The sequence below is a fragment of the Lissotriton vulgaris genome, chromosome 5 (assembly GCF_964263255.1).
Source record: "Lissotriton vulgaris chromosome 5, aLisVul1.2, whole genome shotgun sequence".
In the NCBI taxonomy this organism is placed as follows: Eukaryota; Metazoa; Chordata; class Amphibia; order Caudata; family Salamandridae; genus Lissotriton; species Lissotriton vulgaris.
This window is the reverse complement of record NC_141693.1, coordinates 1,578,145,565-1,578,165,687: the sequence shown is the minus strand read 5'-3', so window position 1 is coordinate 1,578,165,687 and position 20,123 is coordinate 1,578,145,565. Positions and strand designations below refer to the sequence as shown.

General features: G+C 43.7%; 1 protein-coding gene across 1 annotated transcript in view; it reads left to right on the top strand.

Moving 5' to 3' along the window:
- CDH24 (cadherin 24) overlaps positions 1-20,123 on the top strand; it is a 722,601-nt gene that overhangs the window by 494,488 nt on the left and 207,990 nt on the right. The window contains exon 6 of the mRNA XM_086923669.1: positions 5,497-5,684. Within this exon, the coding sequence (XP_086779795.1) occupies positions 5,497-5,684 (188 nt within the window). The remainder of the gene's footprint in view (positions 1-5,496; positions 5,685-20,123) is intronic.

Below are 20,123 nucleotides of genomic sequence, written 5' to 3'. Positions count from 1 at the left end.
GAGACATTCACGTCTTCCTCACCCTGACTACAATGTCATTAGTGAACTAAGAGGCAAGTCGGTTGTCAGGAGCCCTGTCTATGTGACCTAGGTTACAGTTATACATGGAATATTATAGTTTGATAAGTTAAACATGAGGTTTTGTTCAGGGCACTTGCTGATCTCATGTATTTCCAAGCGCTCTCATATGCAATAATAAAGAAAAGGAGGCTAAGTGAGATAGAATAATTGCTTGGGATCACACAGTTTGGTCAAGTGGGATAGCCAGGAATGATCCCAGGTTTTCTGGTTTTCTCACTGTGCAATCCCACTGATAGATGGGTATCTATTTCTCTCGTTTTACAACAAAAGTTAATACTTTGCCTTTTGATGCTTGCCACATGAGGTTGGAGCTTGGAAGGCAGACAGAAGGGTTGGATCATTTTAAGCCTGATGATACACTTCAAGCTGAGCCAGAGCCAGGCATCTAACTTGAGCTTCAATCTAGTCTTCAGTGGTTCACCCATCTCTAGGGGAGGCTCCTCCTAAATGGCGGAGGAGCGTCACGCCACCTGCTGTAAGCACAGCAGACAACACTAATAAATTAAATGCCATTTTATTTTGCCACCAGCACGTGCTGTGTACAGCACGAGTGTGAGACGGGGGGCTGAATCCTGCTATTGCTGGATTACTGCAGACCCTTACAGTGCACATGCCGGTTTTCCGGATGGCTACCTACAGCCAGCCCGGCGTGCTCACTGTACACCCTGCAATCCCCAGGCTGTGAAACAGCTGGGGATTGCTGGCACAGGCCCCAGCCTCAAAATGAGTTCTGATTAGCCTGCTCTCACCAATCCTGGATCTGCTCTCAGCAGGATTGGTCAGGAGTCACGTTCCGTTGGGCAGGAAGTGAAGTCCTTCCCTTTTCTACTTGTGGACGTCACACCACCATCGCCAGGAGTGCTGTACAGAGCGGAGCATCATTCAGGTGAGTTGGGCGCATGGCTTCCCCCCATATTTTTGCTTCGCCAGCCGCCGCTGCCCACCTCTATCACCTAATGGCAATTAAGGTGACAAAGGCACAGAAAGTTTATAATTTGACTATCGTCAAACAATTGGGTGAAGCAGGAGTGCCATCACTACAGTGCAGAACTCCTCGTTTCAATATTGATAAATTACTTTCTCACTGCACCATATTTTAGAAAGTGAACTCTCAGACTGGGTTTTCTCTTTTCCTTGAGTAAATTAAAATAATTGTTTGGTTATAGCCCTCTTTTCTTATCACATACTTGCTCTCAATGTTTAGTTTGACTTAAGTGTTTCCTACCTGTGGGTGTTTCTGCCTGCCCCCTTTAGTGATCTGTGAGCCATGTTGGAGGAAATTATGTCTTGGATTTTTACAATACTTGCTACTTTAACAGAGACATTTTCTAAGCGCTTATTATGTTTACATATACACTATAGGCCTAAGGAAATTGCGATGCCTAAGATTCTATTTCTTTGCAATTCAATAATCAAGTTACTTTCTTTCTGCATTTGACTCGCCAAAGGTTTTGATAGGCTTACCCCACGGTGTGCTAGAGTGATAGCGGGTGATATACAGCATAACACACTATTGTTAAATCTATGATTATTCTAGAGTCTAGGGACTTAATTTAGAGGGCAGCGTGGAATGAAACCCTCAAAATAACTCAACGACTCACTGTGCACAATATGTTCGTTCTTTGATTCCCCAATTCCACTGTTCACCACTCCTCAGCCCCCACCCTGCTAACATCAAAGAGACCCTCAGTCCCACCACAGACCGTACTTTTTGACCCGTGGGAAATTGGTTGCGATTACACGTTCTTTAGATGGCCTCAAGACAGGGCTTTGTCATTATTTCATCAGGCGCACTGGCATGACATTGAGGCCCAGCTTTGTAGGGGTCCTACGATACCCAAATTATGGGAGTGTTTTATTACCCAAGCAAAGGGCAGATAACCCATTTCCTATGGCATTCTTGCTACACCACTGTCTCAAGACTTAAATGTGGACTCTACACACCTTGTTGCTATCCACAATAGGCAAAAAAGGCGGAACTGGGTTGAAAGATGTTCTGTGGACATATGTGAAATGCCTTGAGGCTCCAATCCTTCAGTAGGATCTGCAACACCAAGAGAACTTGGTTTATCAGGGGTTTCAGAGGGACTGAGTCCATGTACTGGGTTTTGAAGGGCCCCTTGGTTCTACAGCATTTTTGGGTGCTGTCTATTAAGGAACCAGACAGACCTTATTGCAGTCCAATTCCAGCATATCTGGTGTTCTCAGTTTGTCGAGGCCAGGTCTGGGGTCGCTTCCCCTGGTAGCTGAATTCCCAGACGGGTTTGTTGTGACTCAAAAGGTCTCACAGAGGCTAACAGGTTCACACTGGTGCCACAGACACCCTGGTGCATGATTTTTTTCCTGAAGACTGCAAGCCTCGATGACAGCCCCACGCTGGTCAGCAGATGGGTGCTGGTGGCTGGAAGAGTCTCACTAGAATCACCGGGCTGAAGACCGGTGGAAATAAGGTCCTGTTTAGTTAAGTCAAGAGGACAGACTCCAAACCGCCTGAAACCCTTCCCATTAAACAAAACCAGGAAATACCGAGGACTGCCTGATGGATCAGAAATAGTCAAGTGTTGGTCTTAGACAAAGAACAGCCATCTTAAAGCAAACCCCTTTGGTCCATTTCCTGCCTTTTTCAGCTACATAACCTGCTTTTGAAATAATTGTGACAAAGTCATCTCCTATGTTAGACCCGGCTTCCTGGGCACCAGGGCCTCCCCGGGGTTACTTTGCTCCAATCGCATCGACTGGAGTGTTCCCCCACTGGTGTCTGGGGCCTCAGTACTAGTGGTCCCAAAACTGGATAACCAAGTTCTCCTCTCCAGCACTTGACTCTCTCAGGGTAATCGAGACAGAGCAGTCCAAGGCTTACTCAAGGAAGTGAGGTGGGGTTAGACATTCAGAATACAGCGCACACCCTACTACCAGCTGATAAACTCAATGTCCAGACAGTGCTTTACTTTTTATAAAAGAATAGTACTTTAATACACACAAGATAATTATACTACACATAAAACTAGGATAAACAGTGAAAACTGGATGTCTCTACAACCCTCTGGGCCAGAGTTCTGACCCCAAACAGTATTATAGCTCCTATACGCCAAGCACTATAAAAACACAGTTAACCTGAAAACACATAATTAGCATTGCATATTACACAGACCATGTTTCACAGGGCTGCTCTCATTCGCTAGAGCCTTGATACCAGTCTTTGGATTGAAAGGATATAGTTTCAGCATATGATGTGAAGTCAAATGTTCTTGATCAGCCCCATAACCCCCAAACAGAAATCCCCTCCCGTCCAGAGTGAGGACACTGCTCTAGTGGTGTCAGGGATCTGACCACAGGTGCCTGATGTCTTGGCACAGTTTACTGGAGTCCCACTAGTCCAGTAGCCACTTGCTAGTTGTAGGAGGGTAGTGGCTGGACAGAGTGCCGGTTTACCCTGATACCCCCAGAGATCACAAAAAGAAAGGTTAGGGCCTTTTTCCCTGGCCTCTATTCCCAGCTACGTCTTGTACAAAGCTTCCACAGCGCAGGATGGAGGAGCTTAGAGGGGATTTGATCTCACCTTCAAGGACTAGAATCAAATTTCCCCCTCTCTGGCTCCCTTGATGTGCTGCAAGCTTCCTTTACACACCAGCTTCCTTGATGTGCCGCAAGCTTCCTTTCCACACCAGCCTACTTGATGTGCCACAAGCTTCCTTTCCACACCAACTCCCTTGATGTGCTGTAAGCTTCCTTTCCACACCTTCGGCAGCTGTCTGCAATTTCCTTGTTCAATAGCGCACGCTTCACAAGTCTCACAGAAACAGCTGGTCTTCTCCCATGCTGCTGATGCCCTGGATTCTCATTGAACTCTTGGCAGCAGACTCCATCCGTCATAGAGAAAACTTCCTTAAGTTCCACGCGCAGTGAGCAAGTGTCTTATCTCTTGCCTTCACACTGTGTCTCCATGCCTGGCTATCTTCGGACGGACATGGTGGTGCCACCTCTTCAATCATAAAACCAGTCTTGAACAACAGCTGACCACTCAGGCCAGACATTTATCACCTATGATTGATAGGCTCATCCAATCAGAGGTCTGCTAGTTTTGCATCCTGAATACACCTCCAACCACAAACCATTCATGACATGTTCAATGCATGTCTAAAGCATGCACAGTTACCCTCCATGTTTCCTGGTACCAGCCTGTGCAATTCCCTAAAGAGGAATTTTAATTAACTCCAGACCAGGAGGCACTGACGAGTGGGGGAGGGTCCTCTGAGCAGAGTTAGTGCAGCTACACCTAGATAAGAGCTGAGTGTCTCCCCCAGCCCACCGGGCCTTTCCAAGGAAATGGGGAGGGGCATGGGGGAGCTGGGATGTCCAGCAGAAAAACTAGCATTCCTCACACTGGCTCAGCTCACCATTCTTCTCCAGTACACCCAAGAGCTCTCAAACTCACATAAGGTAGACAAAGGCAACAGGACAACAGGCATGGAAGACTGCACAGACTTGGTCAGGAGGGTAGCTAGGGACTCATCCGTCCTGACTATAAATGTATTGCTGCCACCACTGTCAGTCTACCACAGCCTGGATAGAGAGGGCAGTAGCCACTCTCTGAAAAATAGGGGTGCACTAGGCATGCCCCCTCGACCTCCGAGCCAAGCTCTAGGGTTTCAATCCACGTAAACAGGGAGGCACTCATTGAACATGTATGATTGTCAGGCTCACTGTGGTAGGGATATAGAAACCATACAGTAGCTTTTGAGTGACTTGCCTGGAGAGTACCATAAGACAGGGGAAGCACTCTCTCTAGAGACATGCTGGAGACTTCCCGTCCCTATATTTTGTAACCTTTGATACACTCTCTTTCCTTACCCTGCGCACATCTCGTAGAATTAAAATCGTTTTTAGTGTTTTTACCCCATAGACCAATCTTTTCTGGGTAACTGCAGGACAGCCCACACTTCACTTGCTCTGTGGGTTGAGATAAAGCCCTCACAACACACCTCATAGTGTAGTAAAGCTGAGCTGTGGGGAAAACTGCGGTTTAGTGTGGTTATTGGGGATGATGTTAACAGTTCTACTGTGGGTGGTGAGTGCTGCATCTTTTGCTGCCAAGGCTGGTCAAGAAACTGACTGAGGATGGTTTTGGTCAGAGGTCTGAGCACGGGTTGGCCAGGTAAGTACTGTGGCTGTTTGACTAGTGCCGGAGCTTCAGCTGTGGCTGATTGTTGTAGCAAATCTTAGTTTGGGGCTAGTGCTGTAGCTTCAACTGTGAGTTATTGTGGTGGCAGACGTTGGTAGTGGGCTATTGTAGGAACCTCCATTGGATACCTGGTGTAGGGTCATTGCCTCCCAAGGGATGTGGTAGGCGCACTGTGTGTAGAATGGATGGTATGAAATCTCCCAGTGACTTTATGTTATTTTCTTTCTTGCAAGATTTGTACCAGTTCTCAGTGACAGAAACGGCCTCCCCAGGCTCCTTGATCGGCCGCCTCCGGGCCCATGACCCCGACATAGGGGAGAACGCTATGATGGCCTACACCATCCTGGATGAGGAGGGGGCCGAAGCCTTTACAATAAACACCGACTCCCAAGGACAGGACGGCATACTCACAGTGCGAAAGGTGAGACAAAATTCACTGGGGTTGGGCAGGGGTGCTTGGGATTAGCAGTGAATGGTGTAGGACTATTTTCTGTGGGGATTGGAAGCTTGAGCAATTAGTGAAGTAGAGATGGATGTAGTGCGACTGCAGGGGGTGGTGTAGAAGTGCTGGGTGCTGGGCTCGAGGGGCCTTTAGGGAATGGTATGGGAGTCATGGCTACTGGGTCAAAGGGGCTACAGGGAATGGTGTGGGAGTGCTGGCGGCTGGGCTCGAGGGGGTGCAGGAAATGGTGTGGGAGTGCTGGTGGCTTGGCTCGAGGGGGCTGCATGGAATGGTGTGGGAGTGCTGGCGGCTTGGCTTGAGGTGGCTGCAGAGAATGGTGTGGGGGTGCTGGCTGCTTGGATCGAGGGGTCTGCATGGAATGGTGTGGGAGTGCTGTCTGCTGGCATCGAGGGGTCTGCATGGAATGGTGTGGGAGTGCTGTCTGCTGGCATCGAGGGGTCTGCATTGAATGGTGTGGGAGTGCTGGCTGCTGGCATCGAGGGGTCTGCATTGAATGGTGTGGGAGTGCTGGCTGCTTGGCTTGAAGGGGCTGAAGGGGATGGTGTGGGAGTGCTGGCTGCTGGGTCAAAGGGGCTACAGGGAATGGTGTGGGAGTGCTGGCTGCTTGGATCGAGGGGTCTGCATGGAATGGTGTGGGAGTGCTGTCTGCTGGGCTTGAAGGTTCTGCATGGAACAGTGTGGGACTTCTGGCTGCTGGGCTTGAGGGGGCTGCAGGGAATGGTGGGGGGGTTCTAACTCCTGGGTTCGAAGGGGCTGCAGGGAATTTTATGGGAGTCCTGGGGTCGAAGTCGCTGCAGGCAACAGGGTTGGTGGTGCTAGCTCCTGGGGTCGATGGGACTGCAGAGGATGGTGTGAAAGTGCTGGCTGCTGGGGTCGAAGCGGTTGCAGGGGATGGTGTGGGAGTGCTGGCTGGTGGGCTCAAGAGGGCTGCAGAGGATGGTGTTGCAGTGCTTGCTTTGGGAGAGCTGGTGGGGAGAGAATGTGGCATAATGGCAAGATCTGCGACGGCTTAACTGTGAGTCTGGGAAAATCACTTAATCTCTCTGTGCCCAAAGAATGAACGTATCCTTGTGTATTGTAACTCGTGTTCATGTAAAGCATTCCAATACCTTTGGGTTGAGTTTGTGCTATATAAAACTGCAACAGAAAATACCCTAGATAGATTGGCTATGGCTGTCAGGGAGCCGAAAGCAACGGTTCATGATCGCGGCCTGTGTGGGAGCTGTACAGAAGGGTGCAAGAGAACTGTTTGTGAGGGAGCTGTGGAGAACCATGTAGGCAAGGTAGATGCTACAGAACTGCAGGGAATGATGGAGGAGCAATGTCTCTGGACTGTGAAAAATGGCGTAGGAGTGGTGTCCACAGAGGGGTCGTGGGACATTTTGGAAGGAGCCTCAGGCAAGCCCCTGTATGGCCAAGGGAGACAGAATCAACTGTCCTCTGTAGCTTTTTTTGTGCTCTACAAAAACCCCAAGCATACATAAAAGTGGGAATTCATCAGAGTGGAGCCTGAGGATCCCACCCTCACTCGAAGATTGAGCAGGGCTTTGAGGGGCAGCCCCTGGCACATGCCAGTGTCTTTCTGCAGATGTTTGTTAGCCTTTTTTACCCTGAACATTTTGCTAGTCTCCTTCTTATGAATTGTTTGCTTCCAGCGAGAGTGAGTGTTTGTATCCTCTGGGTAGCATCTTTTGATACATGAATAGCATAAAACTGGAGTGGTGGTAATTTCTGATTCATGTTGGGACAAAGTCTCTGAGTAGGCACAGGTGAAATTCATTACACCAGCTTAATCTCGCATTATTTTGCATTTCCCTTGTTTATGCAGATTTTTTAAAATTACTCCTTTATGTCCCATGTCATAATTATGGTGTGCATGAGCAAAGTTTTTGTGCATCAATCAATCAATCAATCAGCATTTGTAGAGCACAGCACTGTCACCCTCGGGGGTATCTGGGTACTGAGGTGCAAGGTCGCTGTCTTGCCAGCAACACAGGAAAAACACAAATGACCCAAACACGAATGGCTGTTGTTCAGGACACTTGCTTTTGTCCAATTCTGTAGCACAACATGTGTTCTTGTGTCCACAATGGGCACATTTCCTACTAAAATATAATGCTAAATGCCATGTCTGCATTTCATGTAATTTCACATAATTTAGTGGACTTTTAAGTAATCATGCAAAAGCAAAATATGAGAATTTTGTCCACCCCATCTCTGAGGAGCCAGCTCCCTAGTCTAATGCAGAGTCCATTCTGAAATGCAGTGTAGCCGAGATGCTCAGGTTTTACTACAAACTCATAAACTTCTTTCCTGCCAAATCACAGGGGTTAGACAAGCATTGACAAAGTCAATAGGTCTCGCTTAAGCAAGACATTTTGGCTTTGCAAATATGTTTTAGCTATGTTGTACACTAGCGTGGATGCTGTTCAGCATGGTTAAAAACTAGTGGGGTAAAGGAGAGTGAAGTGGAATGTCATAAAGTGGAGCAAAGTGGAGTGCAATGGGATGGTGTAGAGTGGTGTAGAGCAGTGCAGAGTTGAGTGTAGTGGTGTAAAGTATTGTGGCGTGTAATGGAGGGAGTATTGTGTGATTGAGTATAAGAGAAGAGTTGAGTGAAGTAGCGTTGGGTGGCATAGAGTGGAGCAGCATGTCAGAGTGGAGTTGAGTGTTGGAGAGTGAAGCGGCATAGAGGGTCAGGGAGTGGTGTAGAGCAGAGTGGAGTAGCATAGAGGGTATTGGTTAGAGTCAAGTAGAGTGTTGTAGAGTAGTGTGATGTAGAGAGGAGTACATTATTATAGATTGGAGTAGTGTAGGAGAGTGGTGTGGCATAATATGAAGTAGAGTATTGTAGAGCCTAATGGTGTAGAGTAGAGTGAAGTGGCACAGAGTGCCAGATTGGAGTGGCTACAGTGGAGTGGAGTAGAGGGGAGTATCGTCTCATAGAATAGAGTGGAGTATAGTGGCATGGAGTAGCGTAGAGGTAGTTTCAAAGGGTTTTGTGGAGTGTAGTAGTGTTGTAAAGTGGTATAGAGTGGAATGCAGTTTAATTGAGTAGAGCATCATAGAGTGGAGTATTGTGGAGTGGAGTGTCAACGAGTAGCATAGAATGAAGAGGCATTTTGTTCAGTAGTGCTGAGTTGATTGCCGTGGAGTGATTTAGCTTTGAGTAAAGTGGCGTAGAGTCCATTGGTGCAGAGTGCAGAGACGTAGAGTAGAGTGGTGCAGAGTAGATTGCAGTGTCATAGAGCAAAATGGCGTAGAGTGGAGTGGTGCAGAGTAGATTCGATAAGTGTAGTGCAATGGTACATAGTAAAGTGGGGTAAAGTGCACTGGCATAGATTACAGTGGTGAAAACTAGAGAGGCGTAGAGTGAGGTGGCATAGAGTGCGGTGTCATCGAGAGCAATCGTGCACAGTAGATTTGATTGGTGTAGAATGGATTGGTGTAGAGTGTAGTGGCATAGGGTATAGTGGCGTAGAGTGGGTTGGCAAAGAGTTCATTGTTGTAGAGTGCATTGGCATAGAGAAAAGTAGAGTTCAGTGGCAGAGAGTGCAGTGTTACAGATTACAGTGATGTAGAGTGCAATGGTGTAGAGTAGAGCGGCATTGAGTACATTGGTGTAGAGTGCAGTGGCACAGAGTGGTGCAGAGTAAAATGACATAGAGTACAATGGTGTAGAGTGCAGTGGAATAGAGTGTAGCAGAGTAGACTACAGTGGTGTACAGTGCAGTGGAGCAGAGTAGAATGGCATAGAGTTTAGTGGCGTAGATTGTGTTGGTTTAGAGTAAAGTGGAGTAGAGTGCACTGGCATAGATTGCATTTATGTTGAGTGCAGTGATGTAGAGTGCAGTGGAATAGAGTGCAGAGGCATAAGATTATTGGCGTAGAGTGCAGTGGGGTAGAATGCAGTAGGATAGAGTTGAATGATGCAGTGTAGATTGCAGTGGCATATTGTGAAGTGGTGTAGAGCGGGATTACACAGTGTGGTATAGCAAGGCTTACAGTAGATTTCTTCAGAGTGGGGTGAAGTGGTGTAGAGTGCAGTGGCATAGAGAAGAGCGTCATAGAGGGCAGAGTATATTAGAGTGGCTTGGCGTAGAGTGCAGTGGCTAAGAAGGCAGTAGGGCATAGCAGAGTAGTGTGGGGTGCACTGGCATAGAGTAGAGTGGTGTAGAGTAGAGAGGCATTGAGTAAAGTGGCATAGAGTGGAGTGGTGCAGAGTAAAATGCAGTGACTCAGTGTGAAGTGGATTGGAGTGGCTTAGTGTGGAGTGGAGCAGAGTATAGTGCAGTGACTCAATGGGGAGTGGCATGGAGTGGAGTGGGGCAGTGTGGAGTGGTGCAAAATAGAGTGCAGTGTCATGGAGTGTTGCAGAGTAGAGTGGAGTGGGGTAAAGTGGCCTATGCATTACTGTGGTAGCGCACTGCCATTACAGACATTATATGTTCAATTGAAATGACAATTGCATTTGCACAGACCTACAGTTTTGCTGATAAATGTATACAGCTCACAAACAATTATGTGTGGAAATATCATCAACTACTGTATTGATTTTATTTTTAACAATTTTTATTTGAGAAGGTAAAAAGCAGGATTTACAATTCATACAACAGAGCAACATCAAACAAAGCAAAAAGAGGAATAATAATCTGAAATACCTCGGATAGAAAACATCTCCAATAGCATACAAAATATCCTGAGTGCCAAAAATGCAATACAAATATTTCCAAAAAAGTGCATCTTGACAAGTACCGAATATAAAGTACAATTTCAAATGGTTCATACAAAAGGAAGTTGCAAGTGGAAAGTGCAATTTTATAGTCATACATACCGAAGTACTATTTTTCTATTTGCTTCTTGATAGTAGGTAGAGAATAACAGATTTAATAATTGATTTCAAACACCTCCATTCTCAGCAGGAACAGTAGCCAGACAGTAAAGAATGTAAAATACAATACTACAACTACCAAGAAAAATGACTTAATAAAAAGTGCAATGTATCATTTTTTATCATTCGGCAAACCATACTGTTTTCCTAATTCATTCTGAACAGGAACACAAAATATAGATTTCCAACGACCATGCGTAATTGGTAATAACATTAACTTTAAAAAAATGGAGTTTTACAACTGTCCATTAAGAAAAGAATACTGAGGATCTTGCGCTTAATATTAAACGTAATCTGTATTTTACTCCCGAGAAGCAGAGAGGGTGAAATTCATGATCTTCATTCATTTGCTGCCATTAATGAAGAAAACCTATGATTATCCCCTTAAATCTGAGTATTGCACATATACGTTTAGCACCCGCCTCCTCTAACGCATACGTCCTATACATCTTACTGAACCATTGCTGTACAGATGGTATCCTATCCGATCTCCAATTCTGAAAGATCAGAGATCTGGCTTGAGATAAAAAATTGATGATATTTCCTCAGATGATATAGCCCATACAAGGAACCAAATATCATCAGTCTGAGTAAATGGCACAATTAACATAGACAGCAATTGATTGATAACCTTAAGCACATCCTGCCAGAATTGTTGTAAAAGAAAGCAATGAAAAAAGATATGATTCTGGCCTCCTGCTCCCATAGCTTGACACCCAAAATATTGATATGAAAGCAGTGAAAACATCTTATGTAACCTTATAGGTGTATAGTAAGTCAACCATTTTGATAACAAATCCATCCTTTTTAATTGGCTGCTCTTAGTGCTCTGTATCCCAATTCACTTAATAGCTGCCATTCTTTGATATTCAATCTACAACTTGTTTCTATTTCTATCTAACAAGAATTGACCTGTCTCTTTCTGTTCAATAGTCTGACATAAAAGACGATACCAGCTACCCACTCCCAGCAATTTTATCTCATGTATATGCAAAGGTATCATTGCCACCGAAGCACTCAACAGTCCAGAATAATCTCTTAAAAAACGAGCTAGCTGGTTAAAACTAAGACAAAGGGCTGCATTACCGTGCTTAATTCGAGCCGGTGGTTTCCGGTGCTCGGCACCTGCACCTAATTGTCAGCATGGGCCCTCTGCATATGATGTCGCCGTTGTCTAATTGACAGATGAGCACAAGAACAGTTGTTTATTAACTGAATATATATTAAAAATTAGTAATACCTGCCACCCAAGCCATTCTTATGGCTTTGGGGGACTGGGATAGCATGAATTGTCACACTTGTAGGAGAAATGTGATGGTTAGTAGTTGTCACTGACCATGCTGGCATTGGCTGTACCACTTATTGTTTTACAAATTAGGCACTACTGCATTCTGTCTACCAAACCACTGTTCAAACAAATCCCAAGTAATCGTATTTGTAAACTTATAGAATTCACCTAATTGTTCAAATCCTAGATAACTTCATAAATGTAAAATCCCTTTGGAAAGCGGGAACCCCCAATTCTCACAATCTGAAATTCGGAGAATATGTGATATCCTGGAATGTTATGTGCTTTAAAAAATAATTGGGTACGGGATAGTAAAGGTAAGTCAGCTATTGTCTTAGACCTTGTTTTTTTCAGTAATTTGGGAGATCGCCAGTAAAGAGGTAGCTTGATTGCACATTCAGTTAGCATTGAATTAAGTATAAAAGTGTCAAATTTGGAAGGTGACACAGCTAGCTGAACTATCATATTAGCCACCACTGTCTGATAGAATGTTGCAAAATGCATAAGCGCTAAATCTCCTTGTGTTGTATCTAATTAAAGTTGCAGGTATTTTAAGAGGATGATTGATAAACAAAAATAAAAATAAGGGTAAAATGGACATTTTAATCACTGGTACCCGTCAAATTAGTCACAGAGGAAGCAAGGTCCATTTATCTAACAGATTTGTTACTTTTTTGATAGTGTTGCCATAATTTAACGAGAATAATGTATCATAACTGTTCGCAACATATATTCCCAAATATCTAATACGCCGAGACGATATCCTTTGCATAGATAACAGGAGCTGCAATACAGTTGCACTAAACAGCAGCATTTCGGTCTTAGCTTGGTTTAATCTATATCCCCCTATCTGCGTAAAAGCCTTTATTTCTTTCAATACGTTCCGAATATTTGTTCGATCAGCTTTCAGGTATAAAATGATGTCATCCGCAAATAATTTTAACTGAGCCATCCCACTTAGAGTGGATAACACCTGGAAATTGTTACAGATTTTAATTGCAAGGGGTTCAATAAACAAGGAGAACAGGAGAGGGGACCACGGGCTTCCCTGCCTGGTCGATTGTCTGATCTGTATCACCCTGTCTCTTCTCTATTTATAATAATTTTAGTCCCTGATCTTACATAGAGCTCCTGTAGCATTTTGACAAATTGGTAGGTAAACCCAAATTTATGCAATATAAAGAAAAGCGCCTGTCAGTCAACACAGTCAAAGGCTTTTTCCGCATCTAACATCAATATTATTATTATTATTATGTTTCTTATATAGCGCCTGAATCGACCCCCGAAGGGGTATCTCCGCGCTTGCCTTGGGAACCCGTCCTGGCTTTTCCTGTGAGATAGCCCCTACAGGGCATCCCCAGGGCATCCCGCCGCGGGGGTCCGTTGTGGAGATTAAGCAAGCTTAATGCCCAGAGTTGCAGAGTGTGAACCCATGATTAGGCCAGGCACCGAAGCGAGAATTATCGAGTCCATGGACATTTGAGCTCAAGACCCTGCCGCGTCGGGAATTGAACCCTGGTCCCGGGTCTGACCTCTGCTTCAGCGTCTGCCTGCTCTAACCAGTGAGCCACACTTCTCCACTAGCTGCTTTGACCTTGCTGACTGATAGGTCATCAATGGCCTGTGTAAAAAATTATGCAATAGCAGCCATTAATCTCTGTGGTAGAAAGATTGTTTGATCTCTATTAGCCACCTGTTGAGAACACAGGGCCAACATTGATGCCCACATTTTCATGAATAATTTATAATCTACGTTTAATAGACTGATAGGGGGTACGCATTAGGATCCCTTGGGTCCTTATCCTTCTTTTAAAAAATGTACCGCTACAGCTTCTTTACACTTTTTAGATATAACAGTCCCCACCTTTATCTGATTAAAAATGTTTATTAAAAATGGTAGGAGCGCGGTTTGGAAGGTCTTAGACTTGTGTGGTGATACCATCATTTCCTGCCACCTTTGCATTGGCCATGTTTTTAGGGCATTTGTGACTTCCTCATGATCAATTTGTCTAATAAGAGAATAATTATGATCATCCAAAGTATGTGGTAATTGAAGGGGCTCAAAATACCCTGACAACAATTCAGAGTCAATACCCTGCTCTTCTTCACAGGTATGTTTTTAATGATTAAGAAATACCTTAAAGACCTTCTCCTTATTATCCTCTTAAATTCCTGTATTTGGATCCCTTACCTAGACAATTGCATGTCTACTATTTTGAACTTTAGTAGCCCAAACCAAATATCTGCCTATATGTTGTCTTTCCTCATATAGCTTTTGTATATATGCCTTATTCTCTATAATTTCCTCCAAAATGAAAAAAAAGTCCTTTAATTGCTCTTTTGCTCTGGCCAGATTCTGATGAAAAATAGTTGGCTGAGACCCTGTTACACCTGAATTTAATATGCACCTAAATATATCTATGTCTGTCTGCAGGACTTCAATTTTCTGTAATTGCTGCTTGTTTATCCTTGCCTTATAGGAAATACCCTGGCCTCTGAAAGCAGCTTTAAAAGCTTCTCAAACCAAAAATATTGAGGCAGAGTTCTCATTCATGTCGAAGAAGTTCTGAATAAAAATTTCTTCAATCCATTCTAGATCTTTAAGTGAAGATTTATCAAACTGACAACGCCGCCTATTTTTCCTCCCATACTCGATCTATTTTGACTATGGAGTGATCAGGAAAAGAATTAGTAATTATCTCCGACTCTCCTCTTTTTATCCACTTATGAACCAGGAATAAATGTATACACGAGGTAGACTTTAACCTGGAGGAATAGTAGGAAAATTGTGAACAACCTGGATGGTCTTAGCGCCATGGATTTGTTAGAACCAAATCCTGTTTCATACTATTTAACAGCTTAATCGTTTTGGGTTTTAACTGTTTCTTGGGTTTATTTGATGTATCCATCCTAATATCTTGAATATAATTAAAATCCTCTCCTAGAACTACAGACCTTTCCATTGAAATCAATACATCATACATTTGTTTCAATGCCTAAATATCATCAAATACAGGACCATAATTATTCAATATATTCAAAATCAAAACTGCCTTTGCAACCTTGACCTTAAGCCAAATCCATCTATCTTTCGATCTTGAATACCTTGCTCCACTACCCAAGCCTGCATACTAGAAAATAATATCTATCCCCAAGAACAGCAGAACTTGCTGATGCGAAGTAGGCTTGAGTATATTACTTAGGCATGGATAATTTAGGAGTATTCGACTCAAAATGGAACTCCTGAATGAATATTATCGCAGGGAGAAAGACGACAACCAATTTAACAGAGGACCCGCTCTTCAATTATTCAGCAATCCATTCACATTACACGTGATTATCATAATGTTCTGCATCATTTACTATGTTTCACAGAAAATTCTCTCATATTTGCATTTCTCATTTTTCTCTTGCTTTGAATATTATTGATTGAAAAGAAAATATCCTGCTCTTCACCTACTCCTTTTCCCCTTCGACCCAACCCCCTCAACTTCCCAATGATGCAGAGAACCTCCACCTTCCCGCTATGCGCCACCCCCACTTCAAGGAGTGCCATGGAATCACACCCAGTGTCCACAAAACCGTAACTATCCTCACCCCCAGTACATACTGAACATATGGATGTATGACGTTACAACGCATACATTCACATCGCGGTATATTACATCTCGGTTTTTACAACACAAGTCGTTACAACGACTTGCGTTGGAGGGACCTGGACTTAGGAGTAGTATAATTCACTATTCCAGCTCCAGTCTACGTACAGTAGGGAAGTTGTTGGATAGTAAATTATACTATTCCTTGTCTTAGAGCGCCATCCAGCGCAAGTCGTTGTAACAACTTGCTTTGTAAAAACCGCAGTATAATGGCATCGCAATGTAATCCCCGCGTTGTAAACGATGTTTCCCGAACATATCCTACTTATCAGTCTCACCTTCAGCTTTTGATTAATTTTATGAAGGTTTGTGCTTGTTACAGAGACACAAACAACTGAAAATGACCTTTCCATAGAACTTTTAGTTTAGCAGATTGAACCACAGAAGCCTAGCCTCCTAGAAGTCTGAACTCATTCACCAACCCTTGAAAGGTCTTCCAGCACCGTGCCGAGGCTACTGGCAAATCTGAAAAGACCTTAACATTTGCATTTTCAAAGACAGTAAATTGTTTTTGCTGTATAGCTCTATTCAATATTTGCTCTTTGGTCCTAAAGTCAGAAAAACTAACTTAAATAGGGTGTGGATATTTGGCATCCACAGCTTGCTGAGGAGGCACTCTGTGTGCTTGAATATTCGTTAGATCATCTGTAGCCGAAAGTAGAATGTACTTTTTAATCAAAGAATGTATTAGTTGTTCCTACCTGAGTCTCATTTCCTTCCGGAATGCCAGTAAATCTTAGATTCGAGCACCTTGAGTGATTTTTCATAGACTCCCGCTTAATCTCTACCTGACGAACCTTGTTTAGCTGCAGGGAAACATGATTCTGAAATTGTAATAGCTTATCTTTTAGGTATATATTCTTCGTTCAGCTTCTTGTATGCGCTTAGGTAATAGCATTATATTTTCTTGTATCTGAGACAGCCTTTGTTTCATATTTGCAGTATCCAGCGCCTGTTGAATCTTTAAACCTCATATCTCAGTTTATATTGTTTCTAATACTGTCTTTAAAGGCTCAGGCAAAGACTCTTGACTACCATTGCTATTGTTGAGAGTCGATAAATGATTCCAGACCTCCTTCTCCATCTCAGTTATCTCAATTTGCTGGGCCCCCTGGGGTATAGTATTCAAGTGCAGTGCTGTTTCAGGGGTATGTAATACAACCAATGGCATAGACCTTTCACCCACTGATTCACTTATGAGCCAACATAATGCTGCAGCATTCGAATATACAAAGCCCCCAGGCATTGGAGACATCGTACACAATTGAGTTGACTCTCCATTTGCAAAATTCCCTATCCTATGCTTTGCGGTTTCACCAGCCACTGTACTTTTAGAGGTTTTTTTTTGAAATAACAGGAAGGTTTTGAACTTTCTGCAGGCTTTAGCTCAAATCCTTTATATAATTCTTGCCCAGTTGGAGACATTAGCTCTAACTGACGTAGTGAGTCCGCTGACCGCTCCGAACCACTAGATGTTGCCGGTGATATTTGGGTTTCTTCTGTTGACAATTCTTCCCTCCAGGACATCTGAGATTAAATCAGCCCAACTACACCAGCTGCCTCAGCTACCAGTTAGGGCTTTGATGACTGCAAAACTTGAGGTGATTTCCATCTGTTTATCATGCTACCTGGATACCCAACTTTATGAGGCCTTTTTTACGCTGCTTTGCAAGTACCGGGGTAGTCGGTTTTGGACGCTGCTGTTGCATGACAGTAGGACGCATGCACCGGGCTTATAGCAGGCAATCCCTCCCTGTGACTCTTTGCGAACAGCCCCACCTACCTCAAAGCCCCAGCCAGCTGCACACTCACACCAGTCGTTTATGCGCCTGATGGTACTGCGTCGTCCAGCCTTCTTTGAAATCCACAGGTCCAATGTATTAAGGCAGAAACATAGCTTTTCACTGTGAGTGCGACCCTGTATCAAAGCTGTGCTCTACGCCAAGAGCTAACTGCTCTCACTAGTATTGCATCGCCATCGCTAACGCAGTGTATGACGGGAGGGGGAGCTACCGCAGTGAGCATCAGCAGCAGGTCATAGGGGTTGCCGCCAAGGTATTGATTTTTTTAAATCATATTAGAATATTTGTCTCTAGCACACTTCCGAGGTACTAGAAAATGTGCTTAATTTGTGCTTTCCATATTTTGAAATATCTGTATAGTTCATTTACAGACATTTAAATTTGGCTTTCTGCTAAAAACATATATATATATATATATATATAACATTGTACAGCACACTCTGAGTAGCCAGCATGATAATCACATAAAACCTCTCACTTTCAGTCAGAGAAAGAAAAGTAAACACTAAACTCACTGGAAGAGAAAGCCTCTTATATTGAATGCACAGTAAATGTGACAAGATAAGAACAAGATTTAAAGACCCTGTTTACAGAAATTGAGTATTGATGGGAGAATACTTTAAGTAGGCTTTGGGCAAATGGAGGGGGGAACTCACACTGGTCAGCCTAATATAAAGCCAACAAGTAGAAAGCAAGCAAATGTGAGTTACAAACTACAAAGGTAATGGCAAGCAATGGGCGGAATGCATTCCTGGGGAAACTTCTGAATGTTCCCTGGGTGTGTTAGTAATCCAGACAGCGAAGGGGGTTGGGCCTGAAAGGGACCTAGTAAAAAATGTGAATTGCATGTCTTTTGAATTTGTTAATTGTATGTGTATTTACAAATGTTTTAACGTGAATCAGCTAACCGAATGCACAGGTAGGCCACCCAATTACAGACACACACAAGTAAACGGTTCATTACTTACAGAGATTATTGAGGGAGGGAATCATTAGAGCCTATTTCAGAAATCCTGATTAAACACCAAGAAACGATCATCAAATCTTTCTGCCTTCGGGAGCGGAAGGAAATGAATTGCAGACTTAGTTGACAGCTTCGCCGTGCAGCTGAGAGTGAGCTTCTTCAGTAAATTGCCAAATGCACTCTATCATAAGGTCTTGTTGCCTACGATCAAAGCCTTCTGCAGATGGCAGGGAGAGGCGCATCACACTGGGCTTCATTCTGGGCAGTCTTTTAAGCTTTCCTTCAAACAATTCCCATCTCCCCTTTGTCACTCTGAAAATGTTGTGGATGTTGTCTCCAGAAATACCGAGTACATTGGGGCTGAGTGAGGTGACCCACTTTCATTTTCTGTGCTACCCCAAATGTCAATAATTAGCCTGTGGAAGGTGAAAAGAGAGCAGGAGGACCAAGCATTGTCAAACCCAATAGGGCCAGCTTTAATGTGTTAATGCACGCAAACAGATGCATGTGATATGCCTCTTTCTATGCCTCCTATGCCTGTGCCTTTTGAGTTATTCCCTCCGTTTGTGTGCAGCACGGCACCAGAACTGCAAGCTTGGGCACTAAAAAAATACCCTGTAGCACATTAAAGTCACCCCTGTTAGCTTTGCCAGTGCTTTTTGTTAATGCGATTAAAGTTTCTATCTGTTACCGTGTCCATCCTCGGTTTAGCTTGGGAAGGATGCTTTAGGGCCAGGATTTTGAAAGACACGAACGAAGAAGTTGTCTGACCAATGCACATAGAGTGTTTAAGACTTGTACAGAGTGTTTATTTATGAACATTGGCACCATGGCAGAGTTCTTGGTGTGGTAAGGAAAATGCAACGTAGTAGCTGGATGTTGGGGAGCAAGGATTTGAAGACGGGCGTGTGGGTGTCTTTGTCTTTTGTCTGGTGGAATCTGAAATCTATCAGCAAAACCTGATCACAAGATATCATTTCTTTGAGATTATTATTTTAATGTAGCTGTAACTACCTCCGCGAAGTTATCTTTACTCTCAATTGTAATATTCAGACACGTAAAAGAAGGGCCATTTTTCAGCCAATTGTTTGCACTGCCCAAATACTCTTGAGTAGGGTAAACAATACCATTCGAAATGCGCCCCTGTTGGAACATATCCCTGTTTGTAAAAGTTTCTTGGGGTTATTGTAACCAGGACTGTGCTTTTTCTTCAAATCCTCCACCAGCTATTCCATTATGCCTGGCAATCAGCATACATGTGCCCTAGTTGTAGAACATTCACTTTCCACTACTTAGTACTGTGCTTCTCTTTGTGGTCTTGAAACTAAACTTTTTTTACTTTGTCAGTTTATTATCAATTTATTTGATGGAAGTAGCCACTGTTTATTCCAGCTCAATTTGCACTTCCAGTTTGTGTGAGTGTTGCATTAACTTTGAGTTTGCCACCTTGAATTACCTGTTCATGTCCTGATGGAAAGAAATGAGTGTTCTGTCCAACTGGCTGTAATTTAACTGCTATAGTGCTTGTCTCTGGGTGAAACACGCCACTACTATGTGAACACAGCAATTGTAGTGCAAAGCACCAATCAGCAGACAACCTCAATCTTTGCTCCTCATCCTGAATCTTTACTGATCCACGATTTAGGCAACAGCAGAAAACTTGGCTTAAGAATTAGCACATATGTATTGGGTGAATTGAAGAGTGTTCCATGCAACATGGCTGTAATTAAACAGCTATAGTGCTTGTCTCTGGGTGAAACACGCCACTGCTGCATGGACAGAGCAATTGTAGTGCA